The sequence below is a fragment of the Bufo gargarizans genome, chromosome 9 (genome assembly GCF_014858855.1).
Source record: "Bufo gargarizans isolate SCDJY-AF-19 chromosome 9, ASM1485885v1, whole genome shotgun sequence".
Classification (NCBI taxonomy): domain Eukaryota; kingdom Metazoa; phylum Chordata; class Amphibia; order Anura; family Bufonidae; genus Bufo; species Bufo gargarizans.
Window position 1 is genome coordinate 148,254,385 of NC_058088.1, and position 18,910 is coordinate 148,273,294.

The following is an 18,910-nucleotide window of genomic DNA, read 5'->3' on the forward strand; positions in this document are numbered from 1 at the left end:
GCAGAACCTTAGAACTTTAGTGTAAAAATGTCACAGTAGAAATCGCAAAGAGCTCAGGTACATGTTTGAGTGCTTTCTTTGGGTGCTGGCTTGTTAAGTGGAACAAACAGTATAGTGAAAAAAGTCATTTGTAATTCACATAAGGTAGTAGAACTGGTATTTGTAATCCACATAAGGTAGTAGGTAATTCCCACCGTGTGTCGTTTTCCTCACAGCATGAGGTCTCCTTAGATGAGGGTCTGGAAGATGTCTTCCTGGGTCCCATAGTTGAGAGTGCAAAAGTCCTTCTTTAAGATGTACAACATCTTCATCACTGTGACTGCTAGCTCTGGTGCTCTCTGCAGCTGTAACTCCAGCAGAAGCTTTATTTATGATCTTCTGGTAGCCTTCTGTGCAAGGACTTGGAACTGCAGGATCACCCTCTTCCGGAGGATCCTCTGGAAGCCTTGGCTTTTTCCTGGTAGGTAACAGATTCTCCGGACAGCAAGAAAGATTAGACCCTTGGTCTTTCATAGCCAGGAGCTCTGTATTCAGTGGTGGTTCCAAAGTGCATGGAGCAGAATCAGTGGACATCAGGGCGGTGGTCACATTTGGCCGGCTCAGGTGGTGCTTCAACTATATTTGGAGGCACAGGGGCACCAGGAGTAGCTACGGTGGCATTGGAAGTTATGGAGAGGCGCCCTTCGTCGGATCCTCCACCAGTTCTAAATGTAAGAGAACTTCATAGCTGTCTTACATTTAGACCTAAACCAGGCGTAGAAAATGGTAAATGAGATGGCGCTGCTGGCCCATCCTCTTCCTTGCCCATGCCACTCCCACAATTTTAGACCTGGTGTGAACGGGGAGAAGTCTCAGATTTTGCAGTGTTGCGCCACACTCTGCGCCTGAAATACGCATAGGTTTGGTGTATTTCAGATTAATAAACAACCCCCTTAAAGTTTTTTAAGAAGGTTTTGAGCCAAACACAGAAATAGGCACAAGGAACAGGATATAGTTAAGTCTTTACTTTGCATGTTTTCCCCCTTTTGGATCCATTGTATGTTTAAATACAGCCTAAGGCCATAATCACACAGTCAGTATTTGGTATTTTTCATAAGTATTTGAGCAACAAATACAGGAGTCAGTCCAAAACAAAAAAGAGGCACAAATCTTCCCATTATGTTTTTTCTCTAGGTTCCACTCCTGGATTTGACTTACAAATACTGTTGCAAAATACTTAAGGTAATCCAAAAGACGGGGGCACATCAAGATTGAAATAAGAGTGTCGGCACACGGTATGAAACATACAATATGATCCAAAAAAGAAAAAGAATACTGAGATAAGAGCCACACATCTAAAAAATATCCAATTTTATTCAAGACAACAGACACAACAAAAATGGCTTAAAATCATAGTATACAATAAATCAAGGCTATGTGGACCACACGCCACCCTGGCTCACCACAAGACCAATTTCAATTTAAAGTGCATAAGATCCATCAACATGAATGATATGAATAAAATACTTATCATTGAGGTACCATAGTGGGAGTATGCGTGGTGGTCAGGGAAAGAAAAGACCACTACACCACGCATACCCCCACTATGCTACCTCAATGATAAGTATTTTATTCATATCATTCATGTTGATGGATCTCATGCACTTTAAATTGAAATTTCATGTGGGAGAATGTTCATGGTCTTGTGGTGAGCCAGGGTGGCGTGTGGTACGCATTTGGTCCACATAGCCTTGATTTATTGTATACTATGATTTTAAGCCATTTTTGTTGTGTCTGTTGTCTTGAATAAAATTGGATATTTTTTAGATGTGCAGCTCTTATCTCGGTATTCTTTTCCTTTTTTGGATCATACTGTTGCAAAATACTGGGCAAATACTGATTGTGTGAAAGTAGCCTGGAAGAGACACTTGCAGATAAACTTAAAAAATAAAATAAAATGAGTATGCCATAAATTTATGTTGAATGTCAACTGAATATGCCATAAATGTATGACCAATGGGATCTTACCAATGAGTAGGTGTGGTTGGCAGAGATGGCATATGCTGTCACTCTCCATTATAGAGACAAAAAAGACAAGCATGTTACCTTAAACACTGGGTAACACTGACATGTAAAAAGGACCTAGGAGTTTTGGTGAACCGCAAACTAGGCAGTAAAAACCAGTGTCAGGCAGCTGCTGCCAAGGCCAATAAGATAATGGGTTGCATCAAAAGGGGCATAGATGCCCGTGATAAGAACATAGTCCTGCCACTTTACAAATCACAAGTCAGACCACACACAGAGTACTGTGCACAGTTCTGGGCTCCTGTGAACAAGGCAGACATAGCAGAGCTGGAGAGGGTTCAGAGGAGGGCAACTAAAGTAATAACTGGAATGGGGCAACTACAGTACCCAGAGAGATTATCAAAATTAGGGTTATTCGCTTTAGAAAAAAGACGACTAAGGGGAGATCTACAGTAAAAACTATGTATAAATATATCAGGGGTCAGTACAGAGATCTCTCCCACCATCTATTTATCCCCAGTACTGTGACGAGGGGACATCCTCTGCGTCTAGAGGAAAGAAGGTTTGTACACAAACATAGAAGAGGATTATTTACGGTAAGAGCAGTGAGACTATGGAACTCTCTGCCTGAGGAGGTGGTGATAGTGAGTACAATAAAATTGTTCCTGGAGGGGCCTGGATGTATTTCTGGAGTGTAATAATATTACAGGATACAGCTACTAGAGAGGGGTCGGTGATCCAGGGAGTTATTCTGATTGTCTGATTGTAGTCGGGAAAGAATTTTTGGCAAATTGGCTTCTACCTCACAGGTGGTTTTGCCTTCCTCTGGATCAACTTGCAGGGTAATAGGCTGTACTGGATGGACAGATGTCTTTATTGGCCTTGTGAACTAAGTTACCATTAACTTCAGAGGGGAAAGCACTTGAAATATGTTTCAAAGTGACGTCACTTCTGAAGCTTTTTTTTTTAAAAATAACTGCTGTAAGGGATCGTCTTTTTATTGGGGGGTCATTCTCACAGACTTCTTGCAGACAAAGGCTTTAGTGTCCAAACAGTGCATTAATTTGTCTTGATGCACAAACAGCAACCAAAATATAAGGCCTCATGCACACGACCGTTGTGTGCACCCGTGGCCGTTGTGCCGTTTTCCGTTTTTTTCTGCGGCTCCATTGACTTTCAATGGGGCCGTTGAAAACTCGGCTTGTGCACCGTTTTTACACCGCGCCCGTGACCCGTGTTTCTAGGCCGTGAAAAAAATATGACCTGTCCTATTTTTTTCATGCCCAACGGTTCACGAGCCCATTCAAGTCAATGGGTCCGTGAAAATCACGGATGCACCCAAGATTGTCATCCGTGTCCGTGATCCGTGTCCGTGATCCGTGTCCGTTTTTTCCTATCATTTCAATGGCAAACTTGACTTAGAATTTTATTTCATTTTTCATGTCCGTGGATCCTCCAAAAATCACGGCAGACCCACGGAAGAAAAAACGGGCACGGATCACGGTACAACGGAACCATGTTTTGCGGGATGTTAAAAAATACGGTCGTGTGCATGAGGCCTAAATCAAAACAAATCCTCAGCCGTCTGGCCACTGACTAAACTGTATAGTCCCTCTCTAGCAGGATCCGGGTCTACCACCCAGCATCACAAAACACAGCAGTGCTTACCCCACACAGGGTCAGAGGGTCCCAGCTCCCACAGGCTTTAGCACAGCCTGCCCCTTCCTCAGACTGAGAGCCCCACTCAAGTCCAGCAACAGGACTAAATAGCATCCCTGGACATGGGCATATTCTTAAATCCCGGAGTGGAGCATGAGGAACAGGCATCCACCCAACACATTGCCTGTTCCCAGTAAAAGCCCGCCATGGACTAGCTGGAGCCAGCTAAGCTAAGTAGCTTGGTGTCCACCAACTAGCTTAGTGGCCACCTATATCTAGGGCCTTTACTCCACCAAGGCCCAGCCTCTTGGTGACACACTCCTGGTGCAAACAACACCCCCTCTCCATGCTTTGCCGGGACTTTTCTGTTCTCACCCAGGCTCCTCTTACAATGGCTGTCATGTGGCCCTCTGGCAGCTCCACTGCCACACTGCATACAAATATGTGCCTATGTGCACTATGATGTGTATTCCCATTTAAGGCCTCATCATACACCCAATCATATCTATTTTGCAGTCTACATACCGCACATGCGCAAAATATGGATGCGGGACCAATTGACTTCAATGGGCAGAAAGATGGGAGATTTGCTGTAGTGTGCCATGCATCTTTCCTGTCTTTACACAGTACACAACCTGTTCTGCTTGGTTTACTGTAGGTGATGCATTTATGTTAGAAGCATTGTCCAACAACATGCACAGCCCACTTCATATGTATCAGTTGTGTATGGCCAGATATTTTAAGCCGGGAGCTGGACAGTACTGATATTACACTATGTTCAGTGCACAGATCTGGTACCTATCCATTGATAGTGCCGGCCAGGAAAACTGAGCATGCAGAGTTTTTCTGCCATCCAGCAGCACAACTGGTGCACTGAATGTGTGAAAGCTATCCCATGGAAAACTATGGCATCAGTTGTGGCTTCAGTTCCCCTCCAGTATTTTCTACTTCACTGCAGAGGGAAACTGAACTAAATCACTGGACATATGTGAAGGGGTCTAAAGAAGGCACCAGAGAGCTAAAGACTCATATTCGAATTCGCAATATTTCGCAAATATTTTTTAGAATATTCGTTGAATAAGGTAATGATTGTGTAATATGCGAATTTTCATAATTCAAATTTTCGGATTCGAATTTTTATTGCAAATTTTTAAACTTACAACTATTAGACAAAGAAGATTATAGCACTATATTAGCTAAATTGCTCTATATTCGATTTTTTTTGAATATTCACTATATTGCTATAACTAAGTTTTTTTGAATATTCGTAATATTCTAAAACAAGACTATATAGCAATATAGCGAATATTCGAAAAAAACAAATATAGAGCAATTTAGCTAATGTAGTGCTATAATCTTTTTTTTATAGTTGTAATTTTTTTCCAATCTGAACTTCAGATGAGAAAAAAATGACAACTTTTAGACAAAGAAGATTATAGCACTATATTAGCTTAGGCTACTTTCACACTAGCGTTCGGCTGTCCGCTCGTGAGCTCCGTTTGAAGGGGCTCACGAGCGGACCCGAACGCTTCCGTCCAGCTCTGATGCAGTCTGAATGGATGCGGATCCGCTCAGACTGCATCAGTCTGGCGGCGTTCAGCCTCCGCTCCGCTCGCCTCCGCACGGACAGGCGGACAGCTGAACGCTGCTTGCAGCGTTCGGGTGTCCGCCTGGCCGTTCGGAGGCGTGCGGATCCGTGCGGATCCGTCCAGACTTACAATGTAAGTCAATGGGGACGGATCCGTTTGAAGATGCCACAATGTGGCTCAATCTTCAAGCGGATCCGTCCCCCATTGACTTTACATTGAAAGTCTGGACGGATCCGTCCGAGGCTATTTTCACACTTAGCTTTTTTTTTGCCATTTTAATGCAGACGGATCCGTTCTGAACGGAGCCTCCGTCTGCATTATTATGCGCGGATCCGTTCAGAACGGATCCGCCCGAACGCTAGTGTGAAAGTAGCCTAAATTGCTCTATATTCGTTTTTTTTTAATATTCGCTATATTGCTATAACTTAGTTTTTCGAATATTTTTTATATTCTAAAACAAGAATATATAGCAATATAGCGAATATTCGAAAAAAAAACTAATATAGAGCAATTTAGCTAATATAGTGCTATAATCTTCTTTGTCTAATAGTTGTAATTTTTTTCTCATCTGAAGTTCAGATTGGAAAAAAATTACAACTATAAAAAAGATTATAGCACTATATTAGCTAAATTGCTCTATATTTGTTTTTTTCGAATATTCGCTATATTGCTATAACTTAGTTTTTTCGAATATGCGTAATATTCTAAAACAAGAATATATAGCAATATAGCGAATATTTGACAAAACAAATATAGAGCAAAATTCGCAAACACTACTACTCCTAAAGTCAAGTATATTGTAGCCTTGTTATTGGCCCACAAGCTACAAACTAGAAGCAGGGAGGGATCATGTGTACTGATTTAAAAAAAAATAATTGAATGAAAAAAAAAAAGGATAAAAAAAATTTGAATATTCGAAATTACGAATATATATAACTATATTCGAAATTTTCGCGAATTTTCGAATTACCTACGGTATATTCGCAATAAAAATGTGAAATTTGAATATTTGTGATCAACACTACTAAAGACCACCCTTCAAGTTAATTGTGTGAGTGTTCCTCTGCTAGATTCTCCAACGTGAGGGACACTCTTTGTAGGTCATTTCATTTGTTAGCAGACGACATAAAAATCTAAAATACTAAATTTATTTTAATGGCTGAACACAAAATTTGATGCACGGTAAATTGTTACAACACTTTGCATGCATCTGGAACTTTTTTGAGACATAATAATATAGCATGATTATGAAAAACATAAAAGCTGCTTTGGGGATTTTCTTAACTTCAATAGTATTTGATTTGTCTTTGCCCACAGGTAAAATCTGTTAAGCCACTACCACCTGCGCCAACAAATGTTACCAATCCATTAGGAGTACAGAAAGTGGTAGCGATGTATGACTTCACTCCAATCAATTCTCAGGATCTACAGTTACACAAAGGAGAAGAGTATTTATTATTAGATGAGGGCAGTGGACAGCCCTGGCTAAGAGCAAGAGATAAAAATGGGTAAAATAATGCATTTGTTTCTGTGATCTTGACTGGACGGGTGAGAAGGGGAAAAATGCTGCTTTGAGTGAGGGAGAGATGATAAGGAAGACAATGCTACTGTCAATGTGAGAGTGCTGGGCAGGGGGGACGACGCTGCTGCAAGATGAGATGTCCAAATTGGGACAATGCTGCTGCCATTGAGGAATAGGTGAGAGGATCAAAAATGCTGTTTTTAGTGAGGGAGGAATGGTAAGGTAGACAATGCAGCTTTTTAGTGGGGAACGGTTGAGTTGGCTACTTGCTTCACCCCAAAAAGCTGGACATTATAGATTACTCCCCAATCATGCTAAGCCATGCCTCTCATTGACATTAAAAATAAAAAGGACTGGAAGATCTGAAGGTGAGCTGTGCGGGGCTGAAATGCTTCTCTCACTCTCGGTCAGAAACAGAGTGACATGTCCACCAGCTTTAGTGACTGACCCAGGGTGAGAAAAGCTGCAGTCATGTTATGCCTGCAGTTCATACTAAATCAGTGCAATGTTGCTGTTTAAATATTGAGCCACTAAAAAGGAGGATGCCCCAGTGTCAGTCCAGGCCCTGCACCAGACGGAGGACAGGATGCCAGGAAAGTGGACTGTCCAGCTTAAAGTAGAACATCTGGCCCCCCTCGTTAAGGAGAAGGGGTGGGAATGTGGACAATGGTGCTGCTAGAAAAGGAGAGGTGAGAGGGGGATTGCTGCTTTGAGTGAAGGAGAGCTGGTAAGACAGTGCTACTGCCAGTGGGGGAGAGGTTAGAAAGAAGACAGTGCTGTTGGTGTTTGGCACTTTTGGGGGAAGTATTTTGTGTGGCACTGTAGTATTTGTTTAATGCTTTTGGGGATGTATTTTGTACTACACTGTGGTGATAGGTGGGGTAATGCGATATTTGTTTAGCGCTTCTGGAAACGTATTGTCCAGTACTTGCCGCTTCTAGGGAGGTATTTTGTGCTGCAATCTGGTATTCGTTTGGAACTTCTGAAGAAGTATTTTGTGTAGTGTTGCTGGAGAGATCTTTTGTAGGGATGAGCGAATTTCATCTTTTGAAGTTCGGTTTTGGGTATATGCTGAATTGTGTTATGGATTCCGTTACCACGGACCATAACACAATTGCATGATGGAATCATGACGGATCCGTTATGCAGGCCATAGACTTCTATTATGATGGAATGAATAACGGAATGCCTCTAAAGGCATTCTGTTATGCATTCCATCATGGAATTGCGTTATGGTCCGTAGTAACGGAATCCATAACGCAATTCAGCATATACCCCAACCCGAACTTCTAAATATGAAGTTCGCTTATCCCTAATATTTTGTGCTGCTGTGGCCTTTCTTTGGCAAACCTGGGGAAATATGTTATGCTTTACTTTGGTATTTTGTCCTGAACTAAGGTACATGTATTTGTTTGGTACTGTTGGGAAGGTATTGTATTTTATGCTGCACTATGGTATCTGTTTGCTGCCTCTGAGGAGGAATTTTGTGCTGCACTGTGGTACTTTATGGGCATGGCAGTGTATGACAATCCATGACAATGACCGAGCAAAAATACCAACATAATGCATGGGGTAATTATGGTATCAAATCATATCTTTCAGTATACGATTATAAATATACATGAGTCATATATTCACATTTTTGCAAAGGTTTACCAACTGAACAGGATGCCCAGGAGCCCCAACAAACCTTTCACTTAGATGCTTCCTCTTGGGATTCACACACACTATATGCACATAAACTATTTGGACAAAAGTATTGGGACACCTACATATGACACTACATTACAGGAACTTTTATGACCTCCCATTCTACATTCATGTAGTTGATCCCTCCACCCCCCTTGCAGCTAAGGCCTCTTTCACACTTGCGTTGTCCGGATCCGGCGTGTACTCCACTTGCTGGAATTACACGCCGCATCCGGAAAAAACGCAAGTGTACTGAAAGCATTTGAAGACGGATCCGTCTTCATAATGCTTTCAGTGTTACTATGGCACCCAGGACGCTATTAAAGTCCTGGTTGCCATAGTAGGAGCGGGGAGCGGGGGAGCGGTATACTTACAGTCTGTGCGGCTCCCGGGGCGCTCCAGAATGACGTCAGAGCGCCCCATGCGCATCGATGACGTGCCATGTGATCACGTGATCCATGTGCGTGGGGCGCCCTGACATCACTCTGAAGCGCCCCGGGAGCCGCACGGGCGGTAAGGATGCTGCTCCCCCGCTCCCCGCTACACTTTACCATGGCTGCCAGGACTTTAGCGTCCTGGCAGCCATGGTAACCATTGAGAAAAAGCTAAACGTCGTATCCGGCAATGCGCCGAAACGACGTTTAGCTTAAGGCCGGATCCGGATCAATGCCTTTCAATGGGCGTTAATTCCGGATCCGGCCTTGCGGCAAGTCTTCAGGATTTTTGGCCGGAGCAAAAAGCGCAGCATGCTGCGGTATTTTCTCCGGCCAAAAAACGTTCCGTTCCGGAACTGAAGACATTCTGATGCATCCTGAATGGATTTCACTCCATTCAGAATGCATTAGGATAATCCTGATCAGGATTCTTCCGGCATAGAGCCCCGACGACGGAACTCTATGCCGGAAGAAAAGAACGCAGGTGTGAAAGAGCCCTAATGCTACTTTCACACTAGCGTTTTCCTTTTCCGGCATACAGTTCCGTCACAGGGGCTCAATTCCTGGAAAAGGCATATCCCCGTGCATTCTGAATGGAGAGTAATCCGTTCAGGATGCATCAAGATGTCTTCAGTTCAGTCATTTTGACTGATCAGGCAAAATATAAAACCGTAGCATGCTATGGTTTTATCTCCGGCAAAAAAAACTGAAGACTTGCCTGAATGCCGGATCAGGCATTTTTTTCCATAGGAATGTATTAGTGCCGGATCCGGCATTCAAAATACCGGAATGCCGGATCCGTCCTTCCGGTCTGCGCCTGTGCAGACCTTTAAAAATGAGGGGAAAAAAAAAACTGATCCGTTTTGCCTGATGACACCGGAAAAATGGATCCGGTATTGCAATGCATTTTTCTGACTGATCAGGCATTTTTCAGACTGATCAGGATCTTGATCAGTCTGAAAAATGCCTGATCAGTCAGAAAAAATGACATCCGTTTGCATACAGTTTGCCTGATCAGGCAGTCAGTTCAGGCAACGGAACTGCCTGCCGGAATCAAACAACGCAAGTGTGAAAGTACCCTAAAACAGCTTCTTGTGGATTAACCCCATAGATTCTGCGGTAAATGCTGACATCCAGGAGATTTACAGAGAGAGGGGAGTCCCTCTCTTAGGCCCCTTTCACACAAGCGAGTTTTCGCACGGGTGCAATGCGTGACGTAAACGCGATGCACCCGCACTGAATCCTGACCCATTCATTTCAATGGGTCTGTGTACATCACTTCTGTGTTGCGTTAAAAACGTAGCATGTTCTATATTCTGCGTTTTTCACGCAGCCCTGGCCCATAGAAGTGAATGGGGCTTCAGTGAAAAACACAAGCAAGTCCAGATGCAATGCGTTTTTCACTGATGGTTGCTAAGAGATGATGTTTGTAAACCTTCAGTTTTTTATCAGGTGTGTGAAAAACGCATCAAAACACATTGCACCCGCGGGGAAATAACTGAACAACTGACTGAACACAATCGCAGACAAAACTGACTGAACTTGCTTGCATCCGGCATCCGGAGCCAATCCGTCCCGCTTGTGTGAAAGAGGCCTTAACCTATCGGCTCCCCATGATGCAATAGCGGGGCGTCAGTGGTTGCCTTGGCAACCAACAGCCTTAGGCCCCTTTCATATGAGCGTGACGGATTGGCTCCGGATGCGGGATGCAAGCAAGTTCAGTCATTTTTGTGTGCGATTGTGTTCAGTCAGTTGTTCAGTTATTTCCGCGTGGGTACAATGCGTTTTGATGCGTTTTTCACACACCTGATAAAAAACTGAAGGTTTACAAACATCATCTCTTAGCAACCATCAGTGAAAAACACATCGCACCCGCACTTGCTTGCGGATGCAATGCATTTTTCACGCAGCCCCATTCAGGGGCCAGGGCTGCGTGAAAAACACAGATTATAGAACATGCTGCGAATTTCACGCAACGCAGAAGTGATGCATGAAAAACAACGCTCATGTGCACAGCCCCATTGAAATGAATGAACATGGAAAACTCGCTTGTGTGAAAGGGGCCTTACAGGGACATCCTGTCCGCATCCGTACTTCTGTTCCCCAGCCCCGTAAAAAAGATATAGACACCTATTCTTGTCCGCAAATACGTTCAAGAATAGGACATGCTCTATCATAGGACTGGCTATGTGCGTTCTGCCAAATTTCTGTTCCGCGGACCCGCAAAAAAAAAAAACGTCCAGTTTTTTTGGCATTTTTAACATAGTGTGGGACCTGCAGAAGGGAAAATACGGGATGCACATGGCTGGTATCCGTGTTTTGTGGATCCACAATTTACAGACCACAAAAATGGATACGGTCATGTACATTAGACCTTGAAAGCAGGGAAATTAAAATCTAGAAAATGACAATTTATTTCCACACTTTCTGTAATTTTGGATGGCGTCAGTAACATACTGTATATTTTAAATCTAGATTGATAAATCATCTCATTTGTGAATGGTAATTTATTTTATTGCTTTCAGGAATGAGGGTTATATCCCTAGCAATTATGTGACAGAAGCTCAGGATCCTATGGAAATATATGAGTAAGTGTTTTAACATTTTCAAGAGAAATTAGCTCATAGGTTCTCCCACACAAGGAATATTCAAACTAACCTGTGCCATCTGGAATTTTTCTCAAAATCATTACAATAATATTAAAACAATAACATGAATATACAATAAGAATAAGAGATGCAATGAAAGGTAATATAATAATAATAGGTAATATGTAATGTAGCAAAAAATACAAAATAGCTTATTTCATAAACTAATAAACACCAGTATAATATACAATAAAACATAGCAAGACAGTTTTTTTTTATTAACATTAATCTACAATATCACAATCTATAACACTACATATACTGTATATGACAGTCATCTGTATTCTCTTGTAATGCATTGCAAAAAAAAAAAAACACCTCAGCAATACATAATAAATCCTAAACCCTATGACCACAGGGTACAGCCACATGTTCAGGTTTTTTTATACAATTTTCATGTGTGGCAAGAATTGCATAGCACCGTCACAGCCCAAAAAAATGGTGGTGTTGAATGCATTTGTGTTAATAATAAATGGGAGTGATGCCTTTATTGACTAACCTGCAGATATCATATTGCAAGCTTTCAGAGCACAATTACAAATGGGAGACTGACAAACGGGCACAACATTTACATGTTATGTCAAAAGGGGAGATGCTTAATTAACCCCTTGTGGACCTCTGCCATACATATACCGGTCTTTAAAGGGAACCTGTCACCGGGATTGTGTGTATACAGCTGAGGACATGGGTTGCTAGATGGCCGCTAGCACATCCGCAATCCCCAGTTCCCATAGCTCTGTGTGCTTTTATTGTGTAAAAAAAACCGATTTGATACATATGCAAATTAACCTGAGATGAGTCCTGTATGTGAGAGGAGTCAGGGACAGGACTCATCTCAGGTTAATTTGCATATGTATCAAATCGGTTTTTTTTACACAATAAAAGCACACAGAGCTATGGGAACTGGGGATTGCGGATGGGCTAGCGGCCATCTAGCAACACATGTCCTCAGCTCTATACACAAAATCCTGGTGACAGGTTCCCTTTAAGGGTCCATTCACACGTCCGTTGTTTCTTTCCTGATCTGTTCCGTTTTTTGCTGAACAGATCTGGACCAGATCTGGACCCATTCATTTTCAATGGGTCCTGAAAAAAAATCTGACATTGTGCTGTCTGTTTTTTTTCAGGACCCATTGAAAATGAATGGGTCCAGATCTGTTCAGCAAAAAACGGAACAGATCAGGAAACAAACAACGGACGTGTGAATGGACCCTAAAGATGGGTTTCTGCTGTTTTACACAGCAGAGGCCCAGGGGTAATGTCTGCGATCGGCAGTAATGCAGATTGCAGACACTTAACCCCTTAGATGCCATGTTCAAATGTCAGCGCTAAAACCAAGAGCCACACACGGCCCACCAGGGTTGCCAACCAGAATTTATTTTTTCTGGACAACTTGAACCAAAATCACAGCCAACATTTTTTATGGACAAATAGGAAAACCTTAATGAATTTAAAAAAGTATAAGTAATACATGTCTATGGCTCAATAGACCTTTAACACCTCATTACAAGCATTTACTGTGAGCTGTAAAATGATGAGAATTACCACCAAAATAATTGAGTCAAGTACCACAAGCCTCAAAAAAATCTTGGACACCACTATTTTTTTTTCACGGACACAGGAAAAAAGTTGCCTAGTTTTCTGGACTGTATAGAAATTTCGAGACTAGTATTAGGCCTAAGCCTGTACAAGGATTACAGGCCAATCACTAGTCTATTCCAATGCAGGCCTGTAGGTGGCAGCACTGCATTGGAATATACTGAATTCAGTATTCTATAAGGCATAAATATGAATTATAGATTACAAGATGCAATCTAATAGTTGCATGTTATAGTCACCATGGGTGCCTTAAAAAAGAAAAAATGTTTTTACAATTTAAAAAAAAAAATCTAAATTTGAATTGCTTCCTTTTCCCTAGAATAACTAAAATAAATACATAAACAATAAAAAAATATTTGACCCATATATCGAATGGCATAACAAAAAAAAAAATCTAAATTGCCAATTCGCCATTTTTTGTTCACTTCACTTCCCCAAAAAATTGAATAAAAACTGATCAAAAAGTCATACACACTCCAAAATGGAATCTACAAATCGTCCTGCAAAAATTAGCTCTCACACAGATCCATAAACCTAACTACAGGGAGTGCAGAATTATTAGGCAAATGAGTATTTTGACCACATCATCCTCTTTATGCATGTTGTCTTACTCCAAGCTGTATAGGCTCGAAGGCCTACTACCAATTAAGCATATTAGGTGATGTGCATCTCTGTAATGAGAAGGGGTGTGGTCTAATGACATCAACACCCTATATCAGGTGTGCATAATTATTAGGCAACTTCCTTTCCTTTGGCAAAATGGGTCAAAAGAAGGAATTGACAGGCTCAGAAAAGTCAAAAATAGTGAGATATCTTGCAGAGGGATGCAGCACTCTTAAAATTGCAAAGCTTCTGAAGCGTGATCATCGAACAATCAAGCGTTTCATTCAAAATAGTCAACAGGGTCGCAAGAAGCGTGTGGAAAAACCAAGGCGCAAAATAACTGCCCATGAACTGAGAAAAGTCAAGCGTGCAGCTGCCAAGATGCCACTTGCCACCAGTTTGGCCATATTTCAGAGCTGCAACATCACTGGAGTGCCCAAAAGCACAAGGTGTGCAATACTCAGAGACATGGCCAAGGTAAGAAAGGCTGAAAGACACACAAGCTGAAACGTCAAGACTGGGCCAAGAAATATCTCAAGACTGATTTTTCTAAGGTTTTATGGACTGATGAAATGAGAGTGAGTCTTGATGGGCCAGATGGATGGGCCCGTGGCTAGATTGGTAAAGGGCAGAGAGCTCCAGTCCGACTCAGACGCCAGCAAGGTGGAGGTGGAGTACTGGTTTGGGCTGGTATCATCAAAGATGAGCTTGTGGGGTCTTTTCGGGTTGAGGATGGAGTCAAGCTCAACTCCCAGTCCTACTGCCAGTTTCTGGAAGACACCTTCTTCAAGCAGTGGTACAGGAAGAAGTCTGCATCCTTCCAGAAAAACATGATTTTCATGCAGGACAATGCTCCATCACACGCGTCCAAGTACTCCACAGCGTGGCTGGCAAGAAAGGGTATAAAAGAAGAAAATCTAATGACATGGCCTCCTTGATCACCTGATCTGAACCTGATTGAGAACCTGTGGTCCATCATCAAATGTGAGATTTACAAGGAGGGAAAACAGTACACCTCTCTGAACAGTGTCTGGGAGGCTGTGGTTGCTGCTGCACGCAATGTTGATGGTGAACAGATCAAAACACTGACAGAATCCATGGATGGCAGGCTTTTGAGTGTCCTTGCAAAGAAAGGTGGCTATATTGGTCACTGATTTGTTTTTGTTTTGTTTTTGAATGTCAGAAATGTATATTTGTGAATGTTGAGATGTTATATTGGTTTCATTGGTAAAAATAAATAATTGAAATGGGTATATATTAGTTTTTTGTTAAGTTGCCTAATAATTATGCACAGTAATAGTCACCTGCACACACAGATATCCCCCTAAAATAGCTAAAACTAAAAACAAACTAAAAACTACTTCCAAAAATATTCAGCTTTGATATTAATGAGTTGTTTGGGTTCATTGAGAACATGGTTGTTGTTCAATAATAAAATTAATCCTCAAAAATACAACTTGCCTAATAATTCTGCACTCCCTGTATAAAAAAGAAAGAACTATATAAGCTAGAAAAACAAAAAATAGACAAATGTTTTATCACCGTAATCATACTGACCTGGAGAATGAAGGTAACAGGTCATTTTTAATGCATAGGGAACACCATAAAAATAAAACCCATAGAGCTGTGGCAAAATGTTTTTTTTTCCAATACCACCCCATTTGGAATGTTTTCCAGCTTTCCACTACATTGTGTTCAATAGTAAATGGAGCCATTAAAAAGTACAACTTGTCTCTCAAAAAGCATGCACTTATATGGCTATGTGAACTGAAAAATAAAAAAGTTATGGCTCCGGGAAGGCAGGGGTGAAAAAAAAATTCAAAAACGGAAAATCGCTGGGGGCTGAAGGGGTTTATGTATGGTAAGTCAGGGCAATAATCAGTGGTTTTGTTAATAATGGGCAAAGTCAGCAGAGATGATGAGTATTCAGATTAAAGATTGGGAGCCAAACAGAGAAGTGTGAATTTTGTCCAAATAGGGGCTCATAAAACCAGGAGTTAGATTCAGTCCTTGGGTCATTGACTGAAATATAGTTATCATCCTAAATTCCCAAGTTTTCCTGTCTCGATCCTTCTTAAAATTCCCTTTGAGAATTTAAACCTTGCCTGTCTCTGCTGGTGATAAGAGGGAACTTCTGACAAGGATATTGTTTGTATGCCAAAAGAGGTAACTCCAGAAATATTTCTTTTAGTATGTTGTCTTTGTTGAATATTGGTTGGAAGTCTGCCACAATCTTCCTTAGGGTGCTCATTTGGGGACTGTATGTGACTACTAATGGCACCCTGTTGATGTGCTCCTTTTGTCTGTATTTCAAGAGGCTACTCCTTGAAATCCTAGGGGCCCTAAGTATTTGTATAGGGCTCCAAAGCAGACGGATGGTCACTGCACCTCTGTTAACGAAGTTGCCTCATCAGAAAAAGGCTTCAATTTCTGCGGCAGTACTGGAATTGGGCCTTTGCTAATTGACAAAGGGTTTCCTTCTCCGATAAGTCATGTTTTCTGCTTCATCAAACGGATGGATGTTGGCATTTCAGATGAGAAACATCAGAGAACAAACCTCCTGCAACCATTGCTGGAAGGATACCAGCTAATGATGGCAGCGTTATTGTCCGGGGAATGTTTTTGTGGCATTCTCTGGGACCTCTCATCCATGTGGAAGGCACTCTCAACTGATTTGGGTACGAATCCGTCCCTGAAGATCTCATACACCATACATCGTATACATTACGATTGTCTTCCCTGAGGAGGATGGAATCTTCCAGCAAGACAATTCAACATGTCACACGGCTAGAAATATAAAAAGAGAAGAAAAAGGAGACAGGAGGCTGCGCCTCGCGTGTGTGGCTGTATGGCAGTTTTAAGGCACTATATATAAGAAGCGCTTACCATTTATTGTTGTGAGGAGCCACAACAACTGTATAAAGCTTTTGCTGGTATTTTCTCGTCCAGCATGCAGGGTCCTGTACTGCTGCCAAGGTTCCTTTTCTCTGCCCCAGATGTGGCAAGAGAGATAAAGTTTAGAAGATAAAAATAGCAGTTTTTTCGAACAAATTTCATCAATTATTATCAATATGTATTATTGATAATTGTCATTCATTATATATATATAACTATGTACATATCCTTTCCCATAATAATTAATATATATAGATTATTTTATATATATTTTTTATGTATATTTCTTATCAATTATTACCCATTTAAAAAAAAAAGAATTTTACATTCTCATTCTCTATTGGTCTAAAAATTTTACCAATAGTGACCCCAAATTACCTAACGTCAAAACATATAAACATTTCTTGTAACTTTACTGTCACTATGTCTAAACAGACCGACAGGATGTATCTTTATTCGGCCAGTAGCAGTATAACAACATCAGTACATCGACACTATATGCTGCGACCAGTAGTGTGCATTCCCACTGCCGGTCAGTATCAGACCTGAGCGCTGGTGATGATACCATCCCCTTTGGATCCCTCTGATACCATCTACTCAGGAGCCCACTAGCAGATTTGGACTTGCACTCTGCAACGAGGAACAGCGTGATCCGCCGGTAACCTCTGCCCCTAATGCCAGTAGTCTAAACCAACCTACAGGATGTACTTTCCTTAAAAAAATAGGAGCATTATAATATCATTGCGTCCATGCTGCAACCTGTAGTACACATCCCCCGCTGCCGGTCAGTGCCAGATCTGAGTGCTGTTGATAATGCGATCCCCTCTGGATTCCACCTGCAGACCTTAGTTTGCACCCTGTGGTGGGTGACAGCGCGACCCGCGGCTAACCTCTCTGTTTTCCCCTGCTGTCAGTAGCTTAATAAAATATAGCAGGAGATCGTGAGTGCAAGGATAGGACTGCCCGAACAAGTCCCCCTCCCGACACATACAGACACTTAATAGCCTAACATATAAACACATCTGTGCTCCACCTAGCAATTACATAGACCATATACGATGCTGTCTTGACACCTTTTTCTGGGAAGCCTTTATCACCTACTGACTCCAATTAGGATAATGGAATCAACACCTTTGACCCAATGCTGGGTATAATTGCCAGATGTGGATTCAGTTACATATTTATTCCCAGAATTTTTGTACAATCACTCAGAATTGAGAAAGCTCGTTGGAAGAACGAGTGAAACGTTTTTAAGAAATCTACAGTACGTCCAGTTGCCTTGATTTATTCTTTACAGATATACCATGACCTGGATAAATGAGAACCTTCACAGACATATAGATAGTAATTAGCAAATGTACAGCAACTAGCCTTTATCTCCAATGTCAGTCAGGCAGATATGGGCGGCGTCTACCTGACATCACTAGTAACGTCACGCATACTGGCTCTCCGCCTACAAACCACTGGCCTGCGCACCAAAATACTGTTTAAAAGACGATCCCTTGACACTATTCTGTATATGCCATTATTGTCCTGATGAAGAGGGCTGTGCGCCCTCGAAACGCGTTGACTAAAGAATAAAAGTTTACTTCTCTTTTAACAATATTACGTGAAACATTGCCTCCTGTTTTCAGCGCCACTACAAAAGGTTTGAAAAAAATGCTATTTTTATCTTCTACACGGCTAGGAATGGCACTGGTTGGATGAGTGGGACCAAGACTTCCAAGTACTATCCCGGTCCCCTAATTCCCCTGGCTTGAACCCAAATTGAGCATTTGTGGGATCGCCTCAATCATCGTGTTCACTCTATGAATCCTCCCCCATGCACCCTACAGCAACTTTGAGATGCACTGCAGTCACCATGGCTCCAGATACCTGTGAAAACCTACCGAGACCTTATTGAGTCTCTCCCAGCCCATCTAGCTGCTGTCTGTGCTGCACACGGCAGATATTAGCTTACGGTCATAATAATGTGACTCAACGGTGTGTGTGAATATACTCTAACCCCAGCCTCCACTAAATCCCCACTGCCCCCTTCTATATCCCACTCTCTATCTACACTATCTACTCCCTTATTAGTATGATCCCCCACCCTCCCCCAGATCCTAGTTTAAAAGTTCCTCCAGCCGTCTAACCATTTTTTCCCCCAGGGCAGTTGCACCCTTCCCATTAAGGTGAAGCCTGTCCCTACTGTAGAGCCAGTAACCGACATAGAAGACAGCCCAGTTCTCCATGAACCCAAACCCTTCCTTCCTGCGCCAGCTTCTG

General features: G+C 42.0%; 1 protein-coding gene across 3 annotated transcripts in view; it reads left to right on the top strand.

Annotated features, from left to right (window-relative positions):
• BTK (Bruton tyrosine kinase) overlaps positions 1–18,910 on the top strand; it is a 474,008-nt gene that overhangs the window by 323,711 nt on the left and 131,387 nt on the right. For all 3 annotated transcript variants that reach the window (XM_044306622.1, XM_044306621.1, XM_044306623.1), the window contains 2 exons: positions 6,570–6,760; positions 11,423–11,485. In XM_044306622.1, the coding sequence (XP_044162557.1) occupies positions 6,570–6,760; positions 11,423–11,485 (254 nt within the window). The remainder of the gene's footprint in view (positions 1–6,569; positions 6,761–11,422; positions 11,486–18,910) is intronic.